This window comes from Phyllobates terribilis, unplaced genomic scaffold (genome assembly GCF_046119375.1).
Source record: "Phyllobates terribilis strain yellow unplaced genomic scaffold, ASM4611937v1 Scaffold_9__5_contigs__length_417890890, whole genome shotgun sequence".
Taxonomy (NCBI): domain Eukaryota; kingdom Metazoa; phylum Chordata; class Amphibia; order Anura; family Dendrobatidae; genus Phyllobates; species Phyllobates terribilis.
In genome coordinates, this window is record NW_027362769.1 from 333,512,873 (window position 1) to 333,538,624 (window position 25,752).

Below are 25,752 nucleotides of genomic sequence, written 5' to 3' on the forward strand. Positions count from 1 at the left end.
TTTTCCTGCCAACACTTAGTTTTTTGGTGCAAAAAAAAAAAAAATCTGCTGCAAATGTCAACATGCGCACATACCCCTAGAGTTATTCTGTTTTGAAAACTCAGCAGAAAAAAAATTCTTTGTGTGAACGCACCCTAAAAGTGTAATCTGCTTTGGATTTTACCTGTGTGAATCTAAAAGTAAAATCTTGAACATTTCTGGCCCCTGTGGAAGCCGTTAGCCCTGAGCGGAGTCATTGATATGTAAATGCATGTAGGGGTGGGAGGAGGACCCCGGGAGGTGGGGGGATGGGTGCTAGGTGCTGTGGGAAATGTTCTGCTTAAGGGTATTTTATGTTGTCCCATTTTTCCCGCAGTTTCCCAGAGATTGTGCATATGCGCTGCCACTATGTTCAATGTGACTACAGACTTGTGAATCCTCACATGGCGCGCACTATGAGGATTCTCTGCCGCTGAGATCAGACGGTCATATGACTGCAGAATGTCATTTGCATACTTCCGGCCACATTCAGACTAGACGTTCAGACTAGGTTTCGCATGTCTAGTCGGCACGTTACCACATGTATGCAAATTGCATACTTGCAGTCACGCACGCTGGCACTGAAGGTCCTCACAGCTTGCAGTGTGCACGATGTGTAGCTTTACAAGTCTGCAATCATATAGAGTGTCTGCAGACTTGTATCCCACGGCCGGACAACCCCTTTAATAATATTACAAAAGAAATAAACGTCTGTGAAAATAGCAAAATGATACATTGCAGAGTGCAGCAACATCCATCAATAAAGTGCATTAAGGAAGTGGAAAAATGATATCTATCATACATACAGCGGATTATATTGTAATAATTACATAGATAGTATAACAGGACGACCTGATGGATGCAAGGTGTAAATCAAGTAAGGTATTATTAAGACCACATGGACGCTGAATGAATGAATATAGATGCCAGAAGGGAAAGAGAAACAATTAGTGTATAAAATAGTACATGCCTATATCAATGATCCACTGCGTGTTTCGCCCTGCTTCTTCAGGGGGTCAGTAAAGGATCGTTTCTTCTGCTGTAACCGATCTTTTCCTTGGTGTCTATGCAGGATGGCCTTTGCCGTGCAGGAGAAGCACTATCCGCCATCACTGCTGAGTTTCTTCATCTATAATCCCAAATTTGGTCCTAGGGAAGGAGAGGTAAGTGCACAAAAAAGCCCACAAATATAACCAGCTTTTATTTGTAATTATACCGGACAGTTAGTGTCCAGTGCTAAACGCAGAACACGGACTTCTCCCGAAATTCCGCTGCAATGTTCGGAGTACCGGGGGAATTCCGGGAGAAGAGAGAGAGATCCAAAGTTCGGTTCTTCCATTGTTTTCAATGGGGTTCTGGTTGAAGTTCTGGTAAAGTTCTGCTGATCCCTACCAATAGCCCATAATCTGAGCACATGCATATAGTCAAGTCACAATAAAGGCCAACAGTGGCTTAAAAAAGGAGTAAAGCATAGTAATAAGTCAACACGAGAGACCTGGGAGGACCTGTCTGTGTCTGAACTATTAAGATATTAACTTATTCAATCCGTACCGTAAACGCTGTAAAGCAAAAAAACAACAAAAAAAACAAACGCCATAATTGCCATGTTTGTGGTCTCCACACCTCAGCAGAAAAAAAAAAAAAAGTAATATAAAGTGATCAAAACGTTGTTATTTACCCCAAAATAGTTTCAATAAAAAATGTCAACAGAACGTTTGGTAAAAAGATTTGGATACAAAGAAATACTTGTGTTTAGAGAGGAGGAAAACCTTGTGAGCATAACATGAGCCGCATCACATATCCAGCGCTCAGGAAGTCACATATAATGGGATTTTGCTAATTACGGCCATGCATTTTACACAGACTAATTGCTCTGATTGGTGGAAGTATCTCTTGTTAAAAGAGGACATTCACTCTCTAGACGTTTCTTCTTTACTGTGTCTTTAAATCGAAAAAGGAAAATGTAGCAACTCTGGCGAATAATCTTGGTTAAAAAACCATTGTACCGTTTCATGTCTGCAGCTCCTATGCAGACCTATGTGCCTCTATGGTAACAGACTGCAAACGAATCCTTTGTGGTCTTATCTTGCAATTTTGTTCCCTACTTCTTCCAAAATCACAGCCTATAGATTAACAGGAAGAGGAAACTTGAGTAGAACTGCTGGATCCGACTACATAAAGTTTTTGTTGTCTGTTACCATGGAAACACATAGGCTTGCATTGGATCTATTGATGCAAAACATGAGAATATTTAATAATAATATTTATAATGAAGACTATTTTCCATGTCTGTTTTAGAATGATTGATTGAAAAAAAGAAAGGAAAATGATTGTGAAATGTTGACAACTTTGCAATTTTATAGGTGAAATTTGGCTATGATTTAAAGGGGTTGCCCTCTATTTGGACAACCCTTTTCTTAAATACTTTATTCCCCCTTGTACTATAGAAACCCTTTATACCCGCCTCCCATATCGCGCCGTTTCAGGGATGTTGGTGCAGGGTCTCCCGAGGCTTGCCTAGCATTTTTATACTAATGTGAGGTGAGCCCTGCAGCCAAGCAGCAGACACTAATGGAATGCAGTTCTCGCACCTCCTCTTGACGTCCAAGAGAGTGCAGAGCAGCTCAATAGCTGCCGCTGATTGGCTGCAGGGGTTACGAGGCATCATAACAATGCTACGCAAGCCTCGGGAGATGTAAAAGGGGGAATATGGTATTCGAGAAGTTATTTTCCAACTTGATTCTTAGCGGTTATCCTTTCTTTTTTCGGATTCTCTTTGTGCAGGAAGAAAAGAAGATCCTTTTTTACCATCCGAGTGAAATTGAGAAAAATGAAAAAATTAAAAATGTCGGCTTATGTGAAGCAATCGTGCAGTTTACCAGGTAGCGTTATCTATATGGGAATGATCAGCGGTAGCCACGATGGCCATGGATTGCCAGGGCAATCTGTATCATACCTTTTGGTAGCTTTGCAAGGAGCACTTCACTAGAATTGGAGCGGATGTTCTAGTAAATTTTCACGTAATTTTTTTTTTTTTTTATCATTATTACATTTTCTTCTTTTTTTTAGGACTTTTAACCCCACAAAGCCGGCACAGTCATTGCACACACAGAAGAACAGGCAGTTCTTCCATGAGCCTGAAGACGGTTTTTGGATGGTGATGGTAAGACTTACATCTTTTCAGCCTTCTTGGTTATGTTGGTGTACAGACATGACTCCAGACTGATTAGTATCGATGGAGCAATAGACATAGTTGTCGGCACAGAAAAACAACTTCTAATATTGTGTTGCACAAAATCCTGTATGGTCGGGTTCAGACGGCCACATTAAAAAATTGTGCCAGTCATGTCTGCAAATTGCTAATCGCCTTGTGCTCCTCTGTGTCGTGGACGAGGTGCAGGAGTTGTCTTCAATTACTTGCACTATTCTAGTCCTCAAAATAGGACCATAATTGTGCATTTAGGGCCGTGTAGAAAATGCTCCTGTGCACTAGGCTACAATTGATTGGTGTGCAGTCCATATTGCACACGGCCTGAATGCCCTTATCTAAGAGAGTCTTAAGTCCTGACTGATCACTGCAGAACAATACATTGTGTTCAGCTCCAACACACTGATGATGGCCGTCAGTTATACATCCTGGATGAGCTGTGTGACCAATCCCTTTTTATGAAGGTCCTTCTATTCTAACAGCACTTGTTTACTTAAAGGGGTAGTCCATTGCAGACTTCTGTCATATATACAAAGGATGGGCCATAAGTATCTGATTAAATCTGAGTTCCAAGTTCAGAACAGGGTTCTGCAAACTGGCTTGGTGAGGCGGCCTTCTTTTTCATACAGGGAATGAATGGTGAGGAGGCCACTTTACCTACATGCACTATAAGGAGAAAAGTATTAGGACTCGCATCATAATTGAGTTCAAGTTTTCCACTCTGCCCTATTGCCCTTGGTGCGTAACTTCCGTCCCCTCATCATCCCCCCCCCCCAGTGTGTAACATCCGGCCCCTCATCATTCCCGTCCCGTCCCGTCCCCCCCCCCTCCGGTGTGTAACGTCAGGCCCCTCGTCCCCATCCCCTGTGTATAACATTCGGCCCCTCGCCTGCCGTCTGACTTTACTAATGCGACAGAATGGCCGATGGTGCAGAGCTCACTGATACCAGCGCGGTCCTGTAATAGGAGCCACCGGGGTAACAAGTCAGCTCATGACATTTTTGCCTCCTGACTCTTCCCCATCACCTGTGAGTGATATTGAGAAGTGGAAGGAACCGCAGTAACTCGGCCAAGAAATGAAGATCCCTAAATATTACAGCTCGGGGGGTCGAGTATTGAGGAGTAGAGGGCAGAAAAGTCACCGACTCTCTGCTGACTCCATAACTGCAGAGTCCAGACCTCCTCTGGTATTACCATCAGCACAAACACTGCGCCCCCGCTGGGAGCTTCTTGCCCGAGCAGCTGCTTGTAAACCTTACATCACCAAGCACAAGGCCAGTTGGTTCTTCAGGGGTTGGCCTTGGCCCCTTAGTTCCAGTGAAGGGAAATCTTAATGCCTCAGCAAAACAAGACATTTTAGACAATTGTTGCTTTCAACTTTGTGGGAACGGTTTGGGGTAGGCTTTTTTCTGTTCCCCATGACTGTGCACATGTCCTATAATAACATGGTTGGGGGATTGGGTGGAAGAACATGACCGGCACAGAGCCCTGACTTTAATCCCATCCAACTTTGGGATGATCTAGAATGGAGATTGTGAGCCTGACCTTCTCCCCAACATCAGGTTCTGACCTCACAAATGCTCTTTTGGATAATTGAGCAAAAATTACCCAAAACACCTCCAAAATCTTGTAGAAAACCTTCCCAGAAGTTTGTAAGCTGTTATAGCTGCACAGGAGGGACCTACTCCATATTAATGCTTGTGGATCTAGAATGGAAGGTGATGAGATCTTCTGTAGGTGGAACGTGGAGGACACACATACTTTTGCCCATAATCCCACCTTTTGGAACGCCCAACTATTGGGACATTTTATATCCAATACGTCTTGTTCTGATCTCTGGGAATCACTCCGCCACCCATTTTCAAGAGGATCCGCGGGAGGGACTGACCTACTGAGCATGTGTGACCACCAGCTCTGGACACACTAGGTGGACGGTCTTGGAGGATCTATAGCTTTGTATATGGAAAATCGCTTCTATCTATGCGTCTTGTAACTGCTGATCTTGGACAACTGCTGTCAGACAGACAATGGTCTGATGTCTATGGGCAGCTTTATAGGGTTTCCTAAATGTGATGGAGAGGTAGGTAGACAAATGACACATGCCAAGTAGATGGGTCTTGTATTAACTCAGATTCTGTTTCACCGTTGGCATAAATATTCCAAGACGTGTTCCTGTGTTTACCGCGCTGAACAATGGGCAAATGGAAACTGTATCCATCCGAAACTGTATCTCCAGGGAGGAATCTGAAATCCGCACTTTGCTCCAGTTGCACATTTAATAAGTGCTGACTTCGCAGGCAGTAACGAGGCAGATCCTGTGCACAGCTTATTATCTACTGCTTCCTATCCTCCCAACATCCTGCGCATTGCTATTTGTAAAACATTTCTCTTCTAGATATATAAGAAATGTTCACGACCATCTCCAAGATATACATCTTCTAAATACAGTAGGGAAAAAAAGTATTTAGTCAGCCGCCAATTGTGCAAGTTCTCCCACTTAAAAAGATGAGAGAGGCCTGTAATTGACATCATAGGTAGACCTCAACTATGAGAGACAAAAGGAGAAAACAAATCCTGAAATTCACATTGTCTGATTTGGAAAGGATTTTTTTTCAAATTTTGGTGGAAAATAAGTATTTGGTCAATTACTAAAATTCATCTCAATACTTTATTATATATCCATTGTTGGCAATGACCGAGGTCAAATGTTTTCTGTAAGTCATCACAAGGTTGGCACACACTGTTGCTGGTATGTTGGCCCATTCCTCCATGCAGATCTCCTCTAGAACAGTGATGTTTTGGGGCTGTCGCTGGGCAACACGGACTTTCAACTCCCTCCAAAGGTTTTCTATAGGGTTTAGATCTGGAGACTGGGTATGCCACTCCAGGACCTTGATATGCTTCTTACGAAGCCACTCCTTCGTTGCCCTGGCGGTGTGCTTGGGATCATTGTCATGCTGAAAGACCCAGCCACGTTTCATCTTCAATGCCTTTGCTGATGGAAGGAGGTTTGCACTCAAAATCTCACGATACATGGCCCCATTCATTCTTTCATGTACACGGATCAGTCGTCCTGGTCCCTTGGCAGAGAAACAGCCCCAAAGCATGATGTTGCCACCCCCATGCTTCACAGTAGGTATGGTGTTCTTTGGATGCAACTCAGCATTCTTTCTCCTCCAAAGACGCCGAGTTGTGTTTCTGCCAAACATTTCTACTTCAGTTTCATCTGACCATATGACATTCTCCCAATACTCTTCTGGATCATCCAAATGCTCTCTAGCAAACTTCAGACGGGCCCGGACATGTAATGGCTTAATCAATTGGACACGTCTGGCACTGCAGGATCTGAGTCCCTGGCGGCGTAGTGTGTTATTGATGGTAGTCTGTGTAACGTTGGTCCCAGCTCTCTGCAGGTGATTCACCATGTCACCCCGTGTGGTTCTGGGATTTTTGCTCACAGTTCTTGAGATCGTTTTGACCCCACGGGGTGAGTTCTTGTGTGGAGCCCCAGATCGATGGAGATTATCAGTGGTCTTGTATGTCTTCCATTTTCTAATTATTGCTCCCACAGCTGATTTCTTCACACCAAGCTGCTTGCCTATTGCAGATTCAGTCTTCCCAGCCTGGTGCAGGGCTACAATTTTGTTCCTGGTGTTCTTCGACAGCTCTTTGGTCTTCACCATAGTGGAGTTTGGAGCGTGACTGTTTGAGGTTGCGGACAGGCGTCTTTTATACTGATAACAAGTTCAAATAGGTGCCAGAACTACAGGTAATGAGTGGAAGACAGAGGAGCCTCTTAAATAAGAAGTTACAGGTCTGTGAGAGCCAGAAATCTTGCTTGTTTGTAATTGACCAAATACTTATTTTCCACCAAAATTTAAAAACAATTTCTTTCCAAATCAGACAATGTGATTTTCAGGATTTGTTTTCTCATTTTGTCTCTCATAGTTGAGGTCTACCTATGATGTCAATTACAGTCCTCTCTCATCTTTTTAAGTGGGAGAACTTGCACAATTGGTGGCTGACTAAATACTTTTTCCCCCACTGTACATATATATAGAATTTAGTTGTTTGTAAGTGGCATGACTTTACTTAATTTTTACTACTTTCTAAAATTATTTAGGTGGTTAAAAATCCCGTTGTAGAAAAGCAAAAAGATGGGAAAGCCGTATTAGAATATCAAGAAGATGAGATCCTGGTAGGTACAAAATAATAACCTCATCATGTACACACCCCTTTTATAAGAAAGAAAGTAACAATAAATATATGTGTGTGTATAATTTATATGTTTGTGTATAAAATATATATGTGTGTATAATATAATTACACGCACACACCTATACCTATATAGATACGGTATGCATGTGTGTAATATATATGAGTATGTTTGTATAATTTGTGTGTAAATATATAACACAAATATACATAAATGTGTGGAGAATTGTGTGTGCGTAATGTAGATATTACACTCATATATGTATGTGTGCAATACACTGTGTGCAGAATTATTAGGCAAGTTGTATTTTAGAGGATTATTTTTATTATTGATCAACAACTATGTTCTCAATCAACCCAAAAGACTCATAAATATCCAAGCTTAATATTTTTGAAAGGTGGAGTGTTTTTTTTTTCGATTTGGCTATCTTAGGAGGATATCTGTTTGTGCAGGTAACTATTACTGTGCAGAATTATTAGGCAACTTAATAAAAACCAAATATAATCCCATCTCACTTGTTTATTTTCACCAGGTAAACCAATATCAGTACACAACATTTAGAAATAAACATTTCTGACATGCAAAAACCCAAACCAAAAAAATTAATGATCAATATAGCCACCTTTCTTTATGATGACACTCAACACCCTTCCATCCATAGATTCTGTCAGTTGCTTGATCTGTTTTCGATCAACATTGCATGCAGCAGCCACCACAGCCTCCCAGACACTGTTCAGAGAGGTGTACTGTTTTCCCTCCCTGTAGATCTCACATTTTATGATGGACCACAGGTTCTCTATGTGGTTCAGATCAGGTGAACTAGGGCGCCATGTCATTATTTTTTCTTCTTTTAGACCTTTACTGGCCAGCCACGCTGTGGAGTAGTTGGATGCACGTGATGGAGCATTGTCCTGCATGAAAATCATGTTTTTCTTGAACGATACCGACTTCTTCCTGTACCACTGCTTGAAGAAGTGGTCTTCAAGAAACTGGCAGTAGGTCCGGGAGTTGAGCTTCACTCCATCCTCAACCCGAAAAGGTCCCACAAGTTCATCTTTGATGATACCAGTACCCCACCTCCACCTTGCTGGCGTCTGAGTCGGAGTGGAGCTCTCTGCCCTTTACTGATCCAGCCTCTGGCCCATCCATCTGCCCCATCAAGAGTCACTCTCATTTCATCAGTCCATAAAACCTTTGAAAAATCAGTCTTAAGATATTTCTTGGCCCATTCTTGACGTTTTATCTTATGTTTCTTATTCAAAGGTGGTCGTTTTTCAGCCTTCCTTAGCTTGGCCATGTCCCTGAGTATCGCACACCTTGTGCTTCTTGATACTCCAGTAACGTTGCAGATCTGAAATATGGCAAAACTGGTGGCGAATGGCATCTTGGCAGCTTCTCTCTTGATTTTCCTCAATTCATGGGCAGTTATTTTGCGCCTTTTTTGGCCAACACGCTTCTTGCGACCCTGTTGGCTATTTGCCATGAAACGCTTGATTGTTTGGTGATCACGCTTCAAAAGTTTGGAAATTTCAAGACTGCTGCATCCCTCTGCAAGACATCTCACAATTTTGTACTTTTCAGAGCCCCTTAAACCTCTCTTCTGACCCAGTTTGCCAAAGGAAAGGAAGTTGCCTAATAATTAAGCACACCTTATATAGGGTGTTGATGTCATTAGTCAACACCCCTCCTCATTACAGAGATGCACATCACCAGATTTACTTAATTGGTAGTTGGCTCTCAAGGCTATGCAGCTTGGAGTAGGACAACATGTATAAAAAGTATCAAAGTGATCAAAATATGCATTTGCCTAATAATTCTGCACACAGTGTATATGAGTATGTGTGTAATATATATATTTATTACACGCCACGTACACAAATTATACAAACACACTCGTATACATTACACACATGCATACCGTATATATAATTTTATATATATATTACACACCCATATATAATACGTGCGAGGTGTGTATAATATCTACTATATAATTGTCTTATCCCGTCTGTCTGTCTGTCCTGTAAATCCTGCGTCGCTCATTGGTCCGGCAGCGGCCAATCAGCGCCGCGGGATTTCTGAAAAAAAGATTGCGGCCGTTAACGGCTCATCTGCGGGACGGAGCTCAGCGGCGATGCAGCCGGTAGATGACCGGCGCGAGGCGCTCATCTCCCGGCCGGTAGCAGCGGAAGGACCGCCGGCGTCGCTGACCTCCATGCGGAAGGGAGGACCGGGGAGCGGCGCTGCGGGTCGGGATACTTCTGCTGCGAGCGCCCGCTCATGTCCCGGGTTCTCGCTGCGGAAGTACCCGCACAGGCAGCGACCAATCACTGATCTTACCACAAAAGTTAAACACTACTGTGCTGATTGGTCGCGGACGCTGCCCGCGACCAATCACCGATCTTGGCTCCAAATTTAAACACCGCTGTGCTGATTGGTCGCCGACGCTGGGCGCGACCAATCACCGATTTTGTCGCCACATTTAAATAACGTCCGCGACCAATCAGCATAGTAGTGTTTAACTTTTGTGGCAAGATCAGTGATTGGTCGCGGGCCAAGACCGCGACCAATCACCGATTTGTGCAGCACATTTAAATAGCGGCCGCGACCAATTGGATGTCAGCGCTGCTCCCCTGTCCTCCCTTCACACCCTAGCCCCATGGATGTCAGCGGCGCTGCATGTGCGGATACTTCCACTGCGAGAACCCGGGACATGAGCGGGCGCTCGCAGCAGAAGTATCCCGACCCGCAGCGCCGCTCCCCGGTCCTCCCTTGACACCCTAGCCGCTGATGTCCCCACAGTATCTGCATGGTGTTACAAAGGTCCGGACATTTGTGTTAAAAATCGCTGATTGGTCGCCGACGCTAGTTAAATGTGGCGCCAAAATCGGTGATTGGTCGCGCCCAGCGTCGGCGACCAATCAGCGATTTTTAACACAAATGTCCGGACCTTTGTAACACCATGCGGATACTGTGGGGACATCAGCAGCTAGGGTGTGAAGGGAGGACCGGGGAGCGGCGCTGACATCCATGCGGCTAGGGTTTGAAGGGAGGACCGGGGAGCGGCACTGACATCCAATTGGTCGCGGCCGGTATTTAAATGTGCTGCACAAATCGGTGATTGGTCGCGGTCTTGGCCCGCGACCAATCACTGATCTTGCCGCAAAAGTTAAACACTACTGTGCTGATTGGTCGCGGACTCTGCCCGCGACCAATCACCGATCTTGGCTCCACATTTAAACACCGCTGTACTGATTGGTCGCGGAAGCTATTTAAATGTGGCACCAAAATCGGTGATTGGTCGCCGACGCTGGGCGCGACCAATCAGCACAGCTTTGTTTAAATGTGGAGCCAAGATCGGTGATTGGTCGCGGCCGATATTTAAATTTGGCGCCCAAATCGGTGATTGGTCGCGGGCAGCGTCGGCGACCAATCAGCGATTTTTAACACAAATGTCCGGACCTTTGTAACACCATGCGGACACTGTGGGGACATCAGCGGCTAGGGTGTCAAGGGAGGACCGGGGAGCGGCGCTGCGGGTCGGGATACTTCGGCTGCGAGCGCCCGCTCATGTCCCGGGTTCTCGCAGTGGAAGTAGCCGCACAGGCAGCGGCGCTCCCCGGTCCTCACCAATACGATTCGCTGATTGGTCGCGCTCTCCGCACGCGACCAATCAGCGATCTTGCCGCCACATTTAAACACTGCTCTGCTGATTAGTCACGTTCGCCGGCCGCGACTAATCAGCATTGTTGGCGCCAAATTGCCGGCCGCGACTAATCAGCATTATTGCCGCCAAATTTAAACACCGCTCTGCTGAATGGTCGTGGCCGTGACCAATCACCATTATTGGCGCCAAATTTAAACACCGCTTTGCTGATTGGTCGCGGTTGCCGGCCGCGACCAATCAGCGATATAGTCGCCAAATTTAAACACCGCTCTGCTGATTGCGCCCGGTCTGCCGCATACATATTCTAGAATACCCGATCACCCCATCTTGACTGGGAAAAAAAACAGAAATGTAGAAATTTTTGCAAATTTATTAAAAAAGAAAAACTGAAATATCACATGGTCATAAGTATTCAGACCCTTTGCTCAGTATTGAGTAGAAGCACCCTTTTGAGCGAGTACAGCCATGAGTCTTCTTGAGAATGATGCAACAAGTTTTTCACTCCTGGATTTGGGGATCCTCTGCCATTCTTCCTTGCAGATCCTCTCCAGTTCCGTCAGGTTGGATGGTGAACGTTGGTGGACAGACATTTTCAGGTCTCTTCAGACATGCTCAATTGGGTTTAGGTCAGGGCTCTGGCTGGGCCAGTCAGGAATGGTCAGAGTTGTTCCGAAGCCACTCCTTTGTTATTTTAGCTGTGTGCTTAGGGTCATTGTCTTGTTGGAGGGTGAACCTTCGGCCTAGTCTGAGGTCCAGAGCACTCTGGAAGAGGTTTTCATCCAGGATATCTCTGTACTTGGCTGCATTCATGTTTCCTTCAATTGCAACCAGTTGTTCTGTCCCTGCATCTGAAAAACACCCCCATAGCATGATGCTGCCACCACCATGTTTCTCTGTTGGGATTGTATTAGGCAGGTGATGAGGAGTGCCTGGTTTTCTCCACACCGCTTAGAATTATCACCAAATAGTTCTATATTCGTCTCATCAGACCAGAGAATCTTATTTCTCATAGTCTGGGAGTCCTTCATGTGTTTTTGAGCAAACTATGCGGGCTTTCATATGTCTAGCACTGAGGAGAGGCTTCCGTTGGGCCACTCTGCCATAAAGGCCCGACTGGTGGAGGGCTGCAGTGATAATTGACTTTGTGGAACTTTCTCCCATCTCCCTACTGCATCTCTGGAGCTCAGCCACAGTGATCTTGGGCTTCTTCTTTACCTCTCTCACCAAGGCTCTTCTCCCACGATTGCTCAGTTTGGCTGGACTGCCAGGTCTAGGAAGACTTCTGGTGGTCACAAACCTCTTCCATTTAAGGATTATGGAGGCCACTGTGCTCTTAGGAACCTTGAGTAATGCAGAAATGCTTTTGTAGCCTTGACCAGATCTGTGCCTTGCCACAATTCTGTCTCTGAGCTCCTTGGGCTGTTCCTTTGAGCTCATGATTCTCATTTGGTCTGACATGCACTGTGAGCTGTGAGGTCTTATATAGACCGGTGTGTGCCTTTCCAAATCAAGTCCTAACAGTTTAATTAAACACAGCTGGACTCCAATAAAGGAGTAGAACCATCTCAAGGAGGATCACAAGGAAATGGACAGCATGTGAATTAAATATGAGTGTCTGAGAAAAGGGTCTGAATAATTATGACCATGTGATATTTCAGTTTTTCTTTTTTAATAAATTTGCAAATGGGGTGCAGAGGGTACTATAATGAGAAAAAAATGAACTTTTTAGAATTTACCAAATGGCTGCAATGAAACAAAGAGTGAAAAATGTAAAGGGGTCTGAATACTTTCCGTACCCACTGTATATATATGTATGTATGTGTAAAATATATATATATATATATATATTACAGTACAGACCAAAAGTTTGGACACACCTTCTCATTTAAAGATTTTTCTGTATTTTCATGACTATGAAAATTGTACATTCACACTGAAGGCATCAAAACTATGAATTAACACACGTGGAATTATATACTTAACAAAAAAGTGTGAAACAACTGAAAATATGTCTTATATTCTAGGTTCTTCAAAGTAGCCACCTTTTGCTTTGATGACTGCTTTGCACACTCTTGCCATTCTCTTGATGAGCTTCAAGAGGTAGTCACCGGAAATGGTCTTGCAACAATCTTGAAGGAGTTCCCAGAGATGCTTAGCACTTGTTGGCCCTTTTGCCTTCACTCTGCGGTCCAGCTCACCCCAAACCATCTCGATTGGGTTCAGGTCTGGTGACTGTGCAGGCCAGGTCATCTGGCGTAGCCCCCCATCACTCTCCTACTTGGTCAAATAGCCCTTACACAGCCTGGAGGTTTGTTGTGGTCATTGTCCTGTTGAAAAATAAATGATGGTCCAACTAAACGCAAACCGGATGGAATAGCATGCCGCTGCAAGATGCTGTGGTAGCCATGCTGGTTCAGTATGCCTTCAATTTTGAATAAATCCCCAACAGTGTCACCAGCAAAGCACCCCCACAGCATCACACCTCCTCCTCCATGCTTCACGGTGGGAACCAGGCATGTAGAGTCCATCCGGTCACCTTTTCTGAGTCGCACAAAGACACGGTGGTTGGAACCAAAGATCTCAAATTTGGACTCCTCAGACCAAAGCACAGATTTCCACTGGTCTAATGTCCATTCCTTGTGTTCTTTAGCCCAAACAAGTCTCTTCTGCTTGTTGCCTGTCCTTAGCAGTGGTTTCCTAGCAGCTATTTTACCATGAAGGCCTGCTGCACAAAGTCTCCTCTTAACAGTTGTTGAAGAGATGTGTCTGCTGCTAGAACTCTGTGTGGCATTGACCTGGTCTCTAATCTGAGCTGCTGTTAACCTGCGATTTCTGAGGCTGGTGACTCGGATAAACTTATCCTCAGAAGCAGAGGTGACTCTTGGTCTTCCTTTCCTGGGGCGGTCCTCATGTGAGCCAGTTTCTTTGTAGCGCTTGATGGTTTTTGCAACTGCACTTGGGGACACATTCAAAGTTTTCCCAATTTTTCGTACTGACTGACCTTTATTTCTTAAAGTAATGATGGCCACTCGTTTTTCTTTACTTAGCTGCTTTTTTCTTGCCATAATACAAATTCTAACAGTCTATTCAGTAGGACTATCAGCTGTGTATGCACCAGACTTCTGCACAACACAACTGATGGTCCCAATCCCATTTATAAGGCAAGAAATCCCACTTATTAAACCTGACAGGGCACACCTGTGAAGTGAAAACCATTTCCGGTGACTACCTCTTGAAGCTCATCAAGAGAATGCCAAGAGTGTGCAAAGCAGTCATCAAAGCTAAAGGTGGCTACTTTGAAGAACCTAGAATATAAGACATATTTTCAGTTGTTTCACACTTTTTTGTTAAGTATATAATTCCACATGAGTTAATTCATAGTTTTGATGCCTTCAGTGTGAATGTACAATTTTCATAGTCATGAAAATACAGAAAAATCTTTAAATGAGAAGGTGTGTCCAAACTTTTGGTCTTTACTGTGTATGTATATGTGTGTGTGTGTGTGTGTGTGTGTGTGTGTGTATATATATATATATATATATATATATATATATATATATATATATATATATATATATATATTTATATTTATATTTATATTTATATATTTATATACATACACACACACTTTTTTATTAAAGGGATGTACATGCTTTTAATCCAGCATCCAATTATCCATGAAGTCTAATAATCTAGCACAAAAGGGCAATATAGTATCAACGGTAATAGTCAATCTATTTTACTAATTTAAACCAGATATTGAAACACATTTTTTTTTCTAATGTATTTTTATTTTCTGATAGTATATTTTTTTTAATCCATTTTGACTGAGCTGCTGTTAAATCGCAGTTCCCATTATTCTTTACAGCAGCAAAGACTATATGGAAAACAGAGAACACATTGACTACTATGAAAGAGTGTTTGTGCTGGCAGAGGTCACTGTGCAGAGAGCTTTCAGCTTTATAACATTGTCCTCTTCCAAGTTGATCTGGCCATGATGTTAATGAGATGAGAAGTGTTCTGTATAGAACAGGAGGTATCAGTCTATTTTGAGGCTCCTTGTAGAAACTGCAAGTTTTCAAGATAATTTTTACCTATAGATCAAGAACGTGGAAAATTAGAAAAAAAAACACTAAATGTGATTAAAACAAGTTTTCTATTAAACCTATTTCAAACAGTAGATCATTTTCTGATGACACATAAGTGGAAGTAGCTTATTAATCTGGAACTTCTCAGGTTTCAGTAATGCAGGATTAAAGTAATTTTAAGATTGGGATTTCCTATAGAAGATTTTAACGTATTATTGTTTTTTATATACGAAGGATAAGGTGTATTCCTCAGTCTTGAAGCAATGCTACAAGATGTATAAGGTAAGCCATCTATATACTGCTCATTCCATTAGTGATCTGCTAAAAGAACGCGTCCTGTAATTATGAGACTGCATGTGACTGATGGGGATTTCTGGTTGGAGTTAAAGTTTTTTTTTTCCCTTTTATATTTTGCTGATTGATTGGGGTCCGAACATTAGAAAATACCTTAGTTTTTGTAATATGCCATCATTTACTAAGTTGGCCTTTACTCCTTTTTAAAAATAAAAAATAAAAAAATTCTTCAAGATGAAGATATAAAAAAATGGCGCTGACTTGACACAAAGTCAAGCAGTACAAAAATGTACTACAACAGAAGAAAGGAAGGCGTAAGGTGAACTAAATGACTTGTAGAAACAGTGACTCCTTCCTTTCTTCTGTTGTAGTACATTTCTTCGGTTATACATTTTGTACTGCTTGACTTAGTACAGCCTTTCCAGCTCTGCTATTCCATGTTGCTCCAGGTGCAGTACAGCCTTTCCAGCACTTCTATTCCATGTTGTACTGCTTTAACTTTAGTTATGAAAGTCTTGTGATTACAGCAGACTTGGCACAAAGTCATGCAGTACTAAAATATACTACATCAGAAGAAAGGAAGGCGTCACTGTTTCTACAAGTCATTTAGTTCACCTTACGCCTTCCTTTCTTCTGTTGTAGTACATTTTTGTACTGCTTGACTTTGTGCCAAGTCTGCTGTAATCACAAGACTTTCTCAACGAAGTCAAAGCAGTACAACGTGGAATAGCGGAGTCGGGAAGGCTGTACTGCTCCTGGAGCAACATGGAATAGCAGAGCTGGAAAGGCTTTACTAAGTTAAGCAGTACAAAAATCTACTACAACAGAAGAAAGGAAAGGCTTAAGGTGAACTAAATTACTTGTAGAAACAGTGACGCCTTCCTTTCTTCTGTTGTAGTACATTTTTGTACTGCTTGACTTTGTGCCAAGTCTGCTGTAATCACAGGACTTTCATAGCGAACAAGTACTCTCTACAGATGCCAAAACGGGTCATTACAAGCAGTTTGTGTATGATGGTCAAGATATTTTAGCATCTATGTATCTCGATTAATCTTCCGTATATTCCGGCGTATAAGACGACCTGGTGTATAAGACGACCCCCCTACTTTCCTGTTAAAATATAGAGTTTAGGATATATTCACCGTATAAGACTACCCCTTTTCCAACGCATACCAAACACCGGTAAAAATTTAAAAAAAAACAGATTTGAATTTAACATGGTCCTTTTTTAATTTAAATTCTTATGACATGCAGGTATATAGCAAGAAAACTGTCACTCATAAACATATTAAAATAGGGGGGACCCCACGTCATTTTTTGGGGGGGTCCCCCATTCTAATAGCTAGTAAAGGCTAGGTATTCAGCTGGGGGCTGATATTAGTAGCCTGGGAAGCTCCGTGGGTATTACCCCCTTCCCAGACTTCAAACATCTGCCCCAGCCGTCTGCTTAACCTCCGCTAGAGACTATAATGATGGTGGATCCCACGCCAATTTTCTTTTTAAAAAATCCTTTATTTTAACACTAAATGACAATTGAGGGGTTAATAAAGATGCAGTCCCTAAATTATTATTAATTTTGTAATTAATTTTTCCCAAAAATGTTGACGTGGGCTTCGCACTATATTTGTGTCCAGCCAGGTACAGCAGGCAGGAACGGGCTGCCCCCAACCACCAGCTGCCTATTTGTACCTGGCCGGACACAACAATATAGGGAAGCCCTTTTTTTTTTAATTATTTCATGAAATAATTAAAAAAAAAAGACGTGGGGCTTCGCCCTATTTTTGTGTCCAGCCAGGTACAACTAGGCAGCTGGGGGCTGGAATCTGCAGCGCAGGGAGACCCAAGCTTTCTGGGCCCCCCCCCGCTGCAAATTGCAGTCCGCAGCCACCCCGGAAAATGGCGCGTTCATAGAAGCGCCCTCTTCTGGCGCTGTACCCAACTCATCCAGGGCCCTGGTGCGGTGGCTCACTGGGTAATAAAGGGGTTAGGGCCAGCTTGGCATTATCAGCTGGCCCTAAGCCCGAAATTCATGGGGTCACGCCAATATTAGATATGACCACCATGAATTTCTAGTAAAGTAATTAAAAAAAACACAACACCCAGAATAAAGTCCTTTAATTGAAATAAAGACACAATTCTTTATTGTTCTAAATTAAACCATACTTACCGTCACGCCCATTCCAGCTGAAGCCAACGATCTCCTGCAATAAAAGTAAAATAATAAAGCAACCTCATCCTTACCTCTCCATGGTTCCCAGGACCGGTCCAGCTCTGCTACATTCACATGACAGGCTGCACCGCAGCAGAACGCTGCCGTTCAGCTTGCCATCCCGCAGACACTGAGAAGCGCAGGCATGCTTGTGCTCCTCAGTGTCTGACTGTGACGGCATCCAGATGAGCCGAGATCATGTCCAATGAACTCGGCTCACCTCATGCACGTCACTGACAGCGTGGGAAAATTCTCCTGCTCCCCGCATGCGCAGTAGAAGTTTCCCACGCTGTCAGTGACGGACGTCCAGGAGGTGAGCTGAGTTCATTGTCGGCTCATCTGGATGCCGTCACAGCCAGACACTGCAGAGCTCAAGCATGCCTGCGCTTCTCAGTGTCTGCGGGATGACAGGCTGGATGGCAGCGTTCTGCTGCGGTCCAGCCTGTCATCTCGATGTAGCAGAGCTGAAGCTGTCCTGGGAACCATGGAAAGGTAAGGATGATGTTGCTTTATTATTTTTCTTTTATTTCAGGAGATCGTTGGCTTCAGCTGGAATGGGCGTGACGGTAAGTATGGTTTAATTTAGAACAATAAAGAATTGTGTCTTTATTTCAATTAAAGGACTTTATTCTGGGTGTTGTGTTTTTTTTAACTTTTACTATGGGGTTAGTAATGGGGGTGTCTTATAGACGCCTCTCCATTACTAACCTGGGCTTGATGTCAGCTGGCATTATAAGCTGACATCAACCCCAACCCTATTACCCCCTGCCACCGCACCAGGGCAGCGTGGAAGAGCGAGGCTAAGTGCCAGAATTGGCGCATCCTATGAATGCGCCATTTCTGGGGCGGCTGACGGCTGGTGTTTCTAGCCTGGGAGGGGGCCAATATTCATGGCTCCCTTCCTGGGCTATTAATATCAGCCCCCAGCTGTCTGCCTAGCCTTTGCTAGCTATTAAATTAGGGGGGACCCCACGTCATTTTTTTTGGGGGGTCCCCCATTTTAATAGCTAGTAAAGGCTAGGTATTCAGCTGGGGGCTGATATTAGTAGCCTGGGAAGCTCCGTGGGTATTACCCCCTTCCCAGGCTTCAAACATCTGCCCCAGCCGTCTGCTTAACCTCCGCTAGAGCCTAAAATTAAGGGGAACCCCACGCCAATTTTTTTTAAATAAATCCTTTATTTTAACACTAAATGACAAGTACAGTAACCAACACTATCACTGTACTTCATATATATGTGACTGACATGTTTCTATCTATCTAATCTATGTGTGAAGCTCTATTCTTTCTATTCTAAATTGTCGGGTGCCGGCTTATGCCGCTGCTGAATTGCCGGCTTTTCATATATTGTCACAGAAGCGATGCGAACTTCCCTGCTCCGGACACAGCGCAGCGCTTCTGTGACAAGTGAAAGCTGTCGGCACAGAAGCCCTGCGCTGTGTCCGGAGCTGGGAATACGCAGCGATGTGTCAGTTTCAGCACAGAAGCGCTGACTGTCTGGACCTACCGCCGCCGTATTTTAACTCCCTCCACCTTATATTAACTCCGACATGGCAGGGATACGGCCACGGTAGCTTATTAACACCCCCAGAGTATCCCCGCATGTCAATTTCTGAAAGTTCAAAAGCATTACCGGCGTATAAGACGACCCCAGACTAGACAGAAGATTTTTCAGTCTTCAAAAGTCGTCTTATACGCCGGAATATACGGTAATTGCTATTATAGTTGACATCAGCAGGGAGGAAGTAAATGGCTGCAGTAATTCATCTCCTCCTAGACTACGTTTCTTACTCAACTCTTCAGTTTTTCATTACTTTTAATATATTCACTGAATGTTCTTTGAACATATGCCCCCAATTAATAAATAAGGCCTCCTCTTGAAGAGCTCTTTTACAGTGGGAGTCGATGCACTAATCATGCCACTTTATGCCTATTTTCCAGCTCCCCATCCCAACCTTTTAGTTCTAAAGGAAGGAAAAACTGCTTCATATTGAAGTGCGTGGGGCATGCAGCCTGCAAGTGAATTTAAAGGAATTGTCCACTACTCGGACAACCCCTTCTGAATCCCTACCTTTCCCCCCAGTAAAATAATAACAAGTCATACTCTCCCCCAATGTCAGTGCCGTTCAGCGGTGTCTGCACTGGTTCTCCCGGGATCATGTGATATTATGTCACGCAATCCCTGCGGCCAATGAGGGGTGAATAATCCTGAGACTGCACATGAAGCACAATTGTAAGATTATTACTGTTACTGTATTATTATTATTTTTTGCCCATTATAATAATCATATTTTTTATTTCCATGTTCAGCTATTTAATGGCACCTTTAATAAAGCTATGGACGCTGGTGGAGTAACGCAACTGAAAGACCGGCTGGAGAAATTCTTTCTCCGGGTAAATAAATCGTAATATTTTAATGTGGCTTTGTTATTTAGGGAAGAATATCAATAAGATGTTTCCACTGTCGTCCCAAAAGGTTTTTTGTGAACGGTCAATCAGGGCGACTTGCTGCTTGACTTCCCCAAATCCCATTCGGAGGTTAAGCGTACCTATGACACCCCGGGAGTAGGACCAGTGTGATGCTCCCTCGTGGAGGCCTCTTCATGACGTCACGCCACCATTCTGAAAGGCACTCATTGTACAAAGCAAGACGACAATGGGGGCTGGAACGGAGGTCTGTCCTCTTCAGTGATGAATCTCGCTTTTGTCTTGGACGCAATGATACCCACATACAGGTTTAGAGACCACGTGGGCAACGCCATGAAGAAGGGAACATCACACTGGTCCTACTCCCACACTATAATCCTGTGGTGGTATAATGTTTGGTAGCCGGACCCCTTTAGATGTCATTCCAGTCGCACTAACAGCTCAGCGTTACATTGATTTGGTCGTACAATCGGTGGTATGGCCATTTCTCCAAAGAGTCCCAGGGGCCGTTTTTCAGCACGACAACCTCATGCCGCATGTTACACCTGCTACTGTGAGTAGACTGAATGGCCTTAATGTTCTACTATGGCCTTCAGAGTCTCCACACTTGTCTCCCATCAAACACATCTAGGATGTCATTGATTGGCAACTCCCTTTGCAATTATCAGCAGGGGATCTTGATGATTTGCACAAGTGCATTCCTTAGACAACCATTAATAACCTCACTGATAGCAGCCAAGGCTGAAAATGAGTGGATTTCTTTCACGTGGTGCTCATAAACCATACTGAGTATATCGAGATGTTTTGAGATCTTTATTTCCATTTTTTTCATCATTTGCAGATCAGTAACTTGCCTATCCATCCTGTGATTTCCATCATTCCACCACTTTTTTTCCTTCTTAGTGTTGCAATTTCAACGTTAAGGAGTTTAGATTGTATTATTAATATATATATTATTTATTTTTTATTAAATGTCTGCATTCTTTTTTTTTTTCCCCCCCACAGTATTTACAGACATTACACTTACAGTCTTGTGACCTGCTCGATGTATTTAGCGGCATTAGTTTTTTTCCATTGGATAAGATGACGTATCTGAAGATCCAGTCATTCATTAACAGAGTGGAGGAAAGCCTTAGTCTTGTGAAGTATACGGCGTTCCTGTATAATGACCAGCTCATCTGGTAGGTGTCTGCATGTCCTGGATATAGATAACGCTGTAGTACGTATATTACCATACCTACCTTGATCCAGAGTTTCAGCCTGCATTACTATACATATCTGCATTCACAATTCGCAGGCTTCAGAGCTGAACTCTCTTAACCATTCCTTGCTGTCTCAGTATCTGCTCAGTCCTCTGTTACTCCATCAGGCTGCATATTGCTTCTATGTGTAAGAGTTGTATTCTGCTGACAGCCTGTAAGTAATATGTATTGCCGCTTTCTGCTATCTAATTAGTTTTTCCACTACAGTCAGTTGTCTTAATATGAAGCGGACGTCTGCCATTGATTTACAATAGGACCGCTATCTATACATTATCCTAGGGGAGTGCAATTTATCTTTCTATCATAGGGGAGTACTATACCCATCAATCGTCAAAGTTCATGGAAAATGTTCCATAAATTGGGTTAATAAGGTGCTGGACCTCTTATGTTTTCTGTAAGGTTTTGTAGCAGATCCGAGAAAGGTGTTTTTGTTTTGTTTTTTTTCCCTTCCCCTAATGCTCATGTGGATTTGATGTTACTTTTATAACCATGTCAAGATTTAACATTTTCAAGATTTCTGTCGGTGCTGAAACATTGTCTTATGGTCGTACACGACTGGTTCTCCTTCCTGCCCACACCATGTAAATAAAATGGATAATGGACCGGTCTCTGTGCCAGAAGCCCAATAACTATATGACGTCAGTAATGACATAACAAGTATTTGCTGAGCAGAGGTGGCTTGGAGGCATGTGGAGAAAACCCGATCTGTGTCCTCTCTGCTTGTTTGTTTGTATAGTTCAAAGGCTGTACTGCACCTGGAGCAATATGGAACAGCAAAGCTGGAAAGGCTGTACTGCACCTGGAGCAATATGGAACAGCAAAGCTGGAAAGGCTGTACTGCACCTGGAGCAGCATGGAACAGCAAAGCTGGAAAGGCTGTACTGCGCCTGGAGCAACATGGAACAGCAAAGCTGGAAAGGCTGTACTGGGTCTGGAGCAACATGGAACAGCAAAGCTGGAAAGGCTGTACTGGGTCTGGAGCAACATGGAACAGCAAAGCTGGAAAGGCTGTACTGCACCTGGAGCAACATGGAATAGCAGCTGGAAAGGCTGTACTGCACCTGGAGCAACATGGAACAGCAAAGCTGGAAAGGCTGTACTGCACCTGGAGCGATATGGAACAGCAAAGCTGGAAAGGCTGTACTGCACCTGGAGCAACATGGAACAGCAGAGCTGGAAAGGCTGTACTGGGTCTGGAGCAACATGGAACAGCAAAGCTGGAAAGGCTGTACTGCACCTGGAGCAACATGGAACAGCAAAGCTGGAAAGGCTGTACTGCACCTGGAGCAACATGGAACAGCAGAGCTGGAAAGGCTGTACTGGGTCTGGAGCAACATGGAACAGCAAAGCTGGAAAGGCTGTACTGCACCTGGAGCAACATGGAACAGCAAAGCTGGAAAGGCTGTACTGCACCTGGAGCGATATGGAACAGCAAAGCTGGAAAGGCTGTACTGCACCTGGAGCAACATGGAACAGCAGAGCTGGAAAGGCTGTACTGGGTCTGGAGCAACATGGAACAGCAAAGCTGGAAAGGCTGTACTGCACCTGGAGCGATATGGAACAGCAAAGCTGGAAAGGCTGTACTGCACCTGGAGCAACATGGAACAGCAGAGCTGGAAAGGCTGTACTGGGTCTGGAGCAACATGGAACAGCAAAGCTGGAAAGGCTGTACTGCACCTGGAGCAACATGGGATAGCAGCTGGAAAGGCTGTACTGCACCTGGAGCAGCATGGAACAGCAGCTGGAAAGGCTGTACTGCACCTGGAGCAACATGGAACAGCAAAGCTGGAAAGGCTGTACTGCACCTGGAGCAACATGGAACAGCAAAGCTGGAAAGGCTGTACTGCACCTGGAGCGATATGGAACAGCAAAGCTGGAAAGGCTGTACTGCACCTGGAGCAACATGGAACAGCAGAGCTGGAAAGGCTGTACTGGGTCTGGAGCAACATGGAACAGCAAAGCTGGAAAGGCTGTACTGCACCTGGAGCAACATGGAACAGCAGCTGGAAAGGCTGTACTGCACCTGGAGCAGCATGGAACAGCAGCTGGAAAGGCTGTACTGCACCTGGAGCAACATGGAACAGCAAAGCTGGAAAGGCTGTACTGCACCTGGAGCCGCATGGAACAGCAAAGCTGGAAAGGCTGTACAGCGCCTGGAGCAACATGGAATAGCAGAGCTGGAAAGGCTATACTGCACCTGAATCAATATGGAATAGCAGAGCTGGAAAGGCCTTACTGCACCTGGAGCAACATGGTATAGCAGAGCTGGAAAGGCTGTACTGCACCTGAATCAATATGGAGCAGCAGAGCTGAAAAGGCTGTACTACACCTGAATCAATATGGAATAGCAGAGCTGGAAAGGCTGTACTGCCCCCGAGCAACATGGAATAGCAGAGCTGGAAAGGCTGTACTGCACCTGAATCATTATGGAATAGCAGAGCTGGGAAGGCTGTACTGCGCCTGAAGCAACATGGAATATCAGGATCTGCAGACCAGACATAACCTCAAGAGAAATATGCTGTCTTCCAGGAGCAAAAATTAAAGATGTGTCTGACAGGATATCAAGACTCTTCAGACCTACAGATCACTACCCATTCCTGCTAATGCATGTGGGGACAAATGACACCGCAAGAAAGGACCTGGAAACTATCTGCAGTGACTTTGAAGACTTAGGCAAGAAAGTGAAAGAATTGTGAGCGCAGGTGGTCTTCTCATCCATCCTCCCAGTGGATGGCCATGGAACAATGAGGTGGAATAAGATTCTACAGGTGAACAACTGGCTACGTCGATGGTGCCGTCAACAAGGATTTGGATTTCTGGATCACGGAATGAATTACCTATACGATGGACTACTTGCTAGAGATGGGGTGCACCTTACGAAGACTGGAAAACATGTATTTGGAAGTCGCCTTGCTACACTCATCAGAAGAGCTTTAAACTAGAACAATGTGGGAAGGGAAGCAAAAGGCCAGAAAAAGCCATACAGCTGACAAATACTATTGAGATCTCTGCTACTGGAAGTGGAAAGGAAGAACAAAGACAAAACAATTTAAATAATAAAAATATGGGAGGAAGAGAAACCAATCACAAACTAAAATGTTCTTATACAAATGCACAAAGCATGGGCAACAAACAAGGAGAATTGGAACTACTAATGCAGGAAAAGGAATATGATGTCATTGGAATCACTGAAACTTGGTGGGACGATACACATGATTGGAATAAAAGGCTAAAAGGATACAACTTATTTGCAAGAAACAGATTTGATAAACGAGGAGGAGGTGTTGCATTGTATGTTAGAAAAGCGTATATCTGCACAGAGATTGAAGCTTCAGAGACTGGGAGTTCTGTGGAAACTGTTTGGGTAAGAATACAAGGAGAGAACAACGGAAAGGACACCATTGTAGGCATTTACTACAGGCCACCTGGGCAAGCTGAAGATATGGATGAACTCTTTATGTATCAAATGACCAAGTTCTCCAAAAAATATGACGTAGTGGTCATGGGAGATTTCAACTATCCAGACATTTGTTGTGAATCTCTCTCAAGTAAAACTAACAGGTCAAGCAAATTCTTATCCTCTCTTGCTGACAACTTTATCTTCCAAAAGGTAGGGGAGAAAACAAGAGGATCTGCTACTTTGGATCTAATCCTTATAAACAGGGAGGAAATGGTTGAGGAGGTAAAGGTGGCTGGGACCCTAGGAGGCAGCGATCATGCTATTATAGAATTTTGGATAACTAGAGGAGGAAGACATGTGAAGACTCAAACTTCAAGGTTAGATTTTAGAAAGGCAGATTTTAAGAGACTCAGAAAGAGAATAGGAGGGATCCAATGGCTGGATGTCCTTAAGGACAAAAATGTCCAGGAAGGATGGGAAATTTTTAAAAATGAGATTCTCAAAGCACAATCGTTAACAATCCCGAAAAGTAGGAAGATTGAGAAGCATTTAAGGAAACCAGGATGGATGAACACAGAACTTAAACACATGCTAAAAAGAAAGAAAGAAATGTTTATTAAATGGAAAGAGGGAGGCATATCTAAAGAAGATTATAATGCAGTCTGCAGATCCTGCAGGGCACGTATCAGGGTAGCTAAAGCTGACAATGAATTAAGGCTTGCAAGATATGTCAAAAGCAATAAAAAAGAATTTTGGGGGTATGTCAAAAGTAAAAGAAAAGTCAAAGATGCTATAGGATTTTTACAGGATGAAAATGGAGAAATGGTAAGAGAGGATGTTGAGAAGGCCGAACTTTTTAATTCCTATTTTGCATCTGTTTTCTCTCAGAAAGAAAATGTAACATCAACTGATCTTCACTGTCCTTTCAAAGGAATAGAAGAATCCAAGTTATCTGTAAACAGAAA

The 25,752-nt window shown here is 43.7% G+C and overlaps 1 protein-coding gene across 2 annotated transcripts in view; it reads left to right on the top strand.

Moving 5' to 3' along the window:
* The window catches only part of CCZ1 (CCZ1 homolog, vacuolar protein trafficking and biogenesis associated), a 55,957-nt gene that overhangs the window by 953 nt on the left and 29,252 nt on the right, over window positions 1-25,752 (top strand). For both annotated transcript variants that reach the window (XM_073648001.1, XM_073647999.1), the window contains exons 2-8: window positions 1,091-1,181; window positions 2,803-2,900; window positions 3,088-3,181; window positions 7,350-7,424; window positions 15,432-15,479; window positions 20,009-20,092; window positions 21,131-21,306. In XM_073648001.1, the coding sequence (XP_073504102.1) occupies window positions 1,092-1,181; window positions 2,803-2,900; window positions 3,088-3,181; window positions 7,350-7,424; window positions 15,432-15,479; window positions 20,009-20,092; window positions 21,131-21,306 (665 nt within the window). In that variant the 5' untranslated portion in view covers window position 1,091. The remainder of the gene's footprint in view (window positions 1-1,090; window positions 1,182-2,802; window positions 2,901-3,087; window positions 3,182-7,349; window positions 7,425-15,431; window positions 15,480-20,008; window positions 20,093-21,130; window positions 21,307-25,752) is intronic.